Source organism: Triticum aestivum, chromosome 7A (assembly GCF_018294505.1).
Source record: "Triticum aestivum cultivar Chinese Spring chromosome 7A, IWGSC CS RefSeq v2.1, whole genome shotgun sequence".
NCBI lineage: Eukaryota > Viridiplantae > Streptophyta > Magnoliopsida > Poales > Poaceae > Triticum > Triticum aestivum.
The window spans coordinates 648833875-648838389 of NC_057812.1; the positions used below are offsets into that span (position 1 = coordinate 648833875).

A 4515-nucleotide genomic window follows, 5' to 3' on the forward strand; every position below is an offset into this window, starting at 1 on the left:
AGTTTGCGTACAGGGACGGCCAACAACGAACGACTAGGCATTGTGTTGGTGAACCTATGGAATTCTCGGCTAATAGATCGCTCTGTTGTGGCCCCCATTCTAGATGAGATTGCAGAGCTTTCCTCAGATTTTGATTTTTTTTGTACTTCAACATGTAATAAGAACAGCCAATTTGCCGGCCTATCTGTGTGCTAAGCGAGCTTGCACACTCATGGCTACCAACAGTTGCCCGAATTCCACTCCTTCATTTCTGGTGAGCAGTCTTCTAGCAGACTCTTCCAGAAGTGCTTTTGTTTTGTGTGCTAAGCGAGCTTGCACACTCATGGCTACCGACGGTTGCGTGAATTCCACTCCTTCGTTTCTGGTGAGCAGTCTTCTAGCAGACTCTTCTAGAAGTGCTTTTGTTGAATAAAGCTCTCATGATTTCCCTCAAAGAAAAAAAAATGAACGATTAGGCATAGCGATTCAATTGCGTCGACCCATCGGGTCGCACAATGCCGGCTCCATTAACCCATTTATCATTTAAGCCCAACCCGCTTGGCCCATTGGCCTTGACTTCTTGGGCCGGGTCAGCGACCCGGCAGGCCGACCCCCCGACCCGCTTGGCCCATTGGCCTCGACTTTTTGGGCCGGGTCAGCGACCCGGCAGGCCGACCCGGCGTAGTCCCATCTTGATGCACGAGAAGAAAAATGGTGTCGCTAGTACTCAAAAAGAAAGAAGCAAAATGGTGTCGCTAAGGAAAAAAGAAAAGAAGGAGCAGATACGGTGGGGCATCAGTACGGAAACAAACCGATGGGTACGGGAAATGGAAAAATAGATACAGTAGACGATGGGCTATCTGTAATGGAAAAAATATACAGTTTTTCTAAAGCATCACGTCTAGACGTGGCATAAATATTGCAAACCTAAGTATGTCATTGATCATATGCAGAGATTCGTGTGGGTATTTTTTTTCTTTTCTTTCTTTCATGCTTTTTTTTTTGAGAATTTCTTTTTTTCATGCTTGATTGAGTAATGCAATGGGTATCGTCAATCGGTAGGGAAAACCAGAATGGGAAACGAACGGACGTACGACCTTCCATCTTCCGAAACTGAGCAAATGAGAGTTACTACCCTGCCGGTGATCGTCGCCCTTCATAAATAGGGCAGCTGCGCACTACGTAGAGTCGATCAACAGCATGGCCTCGTCAGGCTCTCTCCTTCCCTCCCTGCTGGCGTTGCTCCTGCTCCAGGTCGCCGCCACTGCGTCGGCGGCGACTACGACGAATTTCGTCCGGGCGGCCGACCTCGCCGAGCGGCTGGAGGGAGCGGTGACGCGGCAGTGCCGGGAGGCGCTGCTGGACATCAGGTCGTGCACGGGGGAGATCATCCTCTTCTTCCTCAACGGCGAGGCGTACCTGGGGCCCGGCTGCTGCCGCGCCATCCGCGTCATCGAGCAGCGCTGCTGGGCCGCCGACCTCATGCTGTCCGTCATCGGGTTCACCCCGGAGGAGGGGGACATGCTCAAGGGCTACTGCGACGCGGGCGACGACGACAACGGGCCTCACCATAGCGCAGGCGGATCATCTCCGGCCCCGCCGCCTCATCGTGCTCTTGGCGCCGACGGCGTTGCAAGTGGCGGCACCGTGGCCGCCGTGGCGGGAAGGAAAGGGCTCGGTTCGCCGTTAGGCTGAGTAGTACTACTAGTATGCAGTGTGTGTCCACGTCCAGACGTCCTTCCACATAGGTTCTCGTGGGTCCTGCCACGCTTGTTGCGAAGCTTGAAGGCGAGTGGTTTCTCTGCGTTTTGTTCGTGTAACCAAATCGAGTTGCCTATTGCTAACCCCAGCAAATTAATAAGATCCAATAATATTTATGTAATGAAAGGTGTACTGTTAGTACTAGTTTACATCATATTAATGTGTTGATTTTCTCTTGAAGTAACATTTTGAGCAACAAAATTTTGATTTCAAACGTGACACCCAATCAAAATCACGGACTTGACATGGTAAAAATTAAAGTCGCTGGGCAAGGCACGTTCCATTGTTCAAACCAAACCGTGCATAGTCTACACAAGCGTGGTAGAGCAGCCAACAGCCTGTCTCTGTTACGCTCAATTTACCTAGCCGGGGGGAGGGGGTGGATAGGTAGGGGCATAGGAGCCGTTGGAGTAGTTCTTCCTAAATCTCCAGTCCATCGGCGCTACAATTTATTCTTCCTTCACCCCCAATCCATCGATACTTCATTTTATGTAGCCTAGGTGGTGTCACGCAAGTGTGTGAAGAGTCGTGCCATTCTTCTCTAGCGTTAGCGTCTTGTGGTGTTTTGTAGTTAGGCCTAGGTTCCTCCCTCCTTCGACGGTGGCTTCACACGAGAGAGAAAAACTCTCTCCCGACGTCCTCCCGAAGGTGGCACGGGGCGACCTAGAGTTTATCACACATTGTTGAATCTCAATGTAATTATCATGGCTGATTAATGAAAAGTTCCAAGTATGTTTGGTTTATGCCCAAGGTTGTCCACCAAAGAATTGGCTAGCCAAAATTTTGGTTGAGGTTTTGGTTGCCAATGATTTGGCCAAGCAAGAAAAATAAACTAGAGTTGGCTAGACTTCATTGGCATGCCCAAAAAAAGGCAACAATTCAAAAGACCAATCTTTGGGTCATGACCAAAATTTTGGTAGGACGCACTTTGGCAACAATCGAAACACACCCTTCCTTTCTCGCAAAAAAAGCTAACTCGATGGGACCTAGAGTCCACCACGCTATCACCCCCTTCCTCCCTCCACCGTCGCCACCATCGGAGACTGCCTCCGCCATGCCTAAGGAGGGGGAGAGGAGCAGGTGGGCAGGTACCCTATGGCGGTGGGAGGGGGGTTGCCGCGCGTCACTAGTAGAAAACGGGCCTATTGTCCCGCTTCGTAAGGGCCTTTTGTCCCGATTCCTGAACCGGGACTAAAGGGTTGGTACTAATGCCCTGCCCCTTTAGTCCCGGTTCAATCCAGAACCGGGACAGATGGGCTCCACGTGGCCTGTGCGCGGAGCCCAGGCAGGAGGGCCATTGGTCCCCGTTGGTGGCACAAACCGGGACCAATAGGCATCCACGCGTCAGCATTTCTGTGGCTGGGGTTTTTGTTTTTTTTGAAAGGGCACTAGTAGAAAATAGGACTTTGGTCCAGGCTGGGTCAGCCCATTAGTCCCGGTTCGGTCCAGAACCGGGACCAATGGGGGCATTGGTCCCGGTTCGTGAGCCCAGGGGGCCGGCCGGGCCACGTGGGCCATTGGTCCCGGTTCATCTGGACCTTTTGGTCCCGGTTGGTGGGACGAACCGGGACCAATGGGCCTCGCTCCTGGCCCACCACCATTGGTCCCGGTTGGTGGCTTGAACCGGGCAACCGACCAACCGACCCTATTGTCGAGAGGTTAAATTTAATTAAAGAAGAAAACAATTTGTTGAAGGAAAAAATAAAAAAAATTGAGGAGGAGAAGATGATATTGGAGTTGCATGTTGCGGATGTCGTCGATGATCACAAGATCAAGATGGATGCAATGCGCTTGAAGATTAGAAAGATTAGAAAATATGCCATTCATACTGAGGCTTGGTATCATTATGCCGTTGGATCAATTGTTACCTTGGTTGCGATTATGATGGCGTTTGTTTTCGCATTGAAATGTTTTACATAGTTTCAATGTATGGTTTAATTAATTAGATGTTGTGTAGAGCTATATGTTGTTAGATGAGAACTATGTATGCACTTTGGTTTTAATGTGATGATGAACTTCTATTAATTTGGAAACTTAATTATATATAATGCACGCAGATGAACCGGCAATGGATGTACGGTGACACACACACCTGCGAGTACATTAAGGGCGTGCATGAGTTTCTTGATGCGGCTGAGGCAAACAAGCAGAATGGTTTTATGTGTTGTCCATGCACTGAATGTGGGAATACGAGGTCTTATTCTAACCGGAAAATCCTTCACTCCCACCTGCTTTACAAGGGTTTCATGCCACACTATAATGTTTGGGGGAGGCACGGAGAAATAGGGGTTATGATGGAAGACGGCGAAGAACAAGAGTACGATGACAACTATGTGCCCCCTAAATACGGTGATGCTGCATCGCGGGGAGCTGGTGAAGATCAAGAGGAATCAGACGATGTGCCCAATGATGTTGCAAAGGGTGAAGCTGCTGAAGATCAAGAGGAGCCATACGATGTGCCCGATGATGATGATCTCCACCGGGTCATTGTCGATGCAAGGACGCAATGCGAAAATCAAAAGGAGAAGCTGAAGTTCGATCGCATGTTAGAGGATCACAAAAAAGGATTGTACCCCAATTGTGAAGATGGAAACACAAAGCTCGGTACCGTACTGGAATTGCTGCAGTGGAAGGCAGAGAATGCTGTGTCTGACAAAGGATTTGAGAAGCTACTGAAAATATTGAAGAAGAAGCTTCCAAAGGATAACGAATTGCCCGACAGTACATACGCAGCAAAGAAGGTCGTATGCCCTCTAGGATTCGAGGTGGAGAATA

At 49.5% G+C, this 4515-nt stretch overlaps 1 protein-coding gene across 1 annotated transcript; it reads left to right on the top strand.

The window, feature by feature from the left end:
- Positions 1-1172: 1172 nt before the first annotated feature.
- LOC123154443 (egg cell-secreted protein 1.1-like) lies at positions 1173-1887 on the top strand. The gene has a single exon (XM_044573180.1). The coding sequence runs from the start codon at positions 1180-1182 to the stop codon at positions 1672-1674; it is 495 nt and encodes a 164-aa protein (XP_044429115.1). The 5' UTR covers positions 1173-1179; the 3' UTR covers positions 1675-1887.
- Positions 1888-4515: the final 2628 nt, after the last annotated feature.

Excerpts from the sequence above, each read along its gene's own strand:
- LOC123154443 (XM_044573180.1), top strand. The coding sequence starts at position 1,180 with ATGGCCTCGTCAGGCTCTCTCCTTCCCTCCCTGCTGGCGTTGCTCCTG.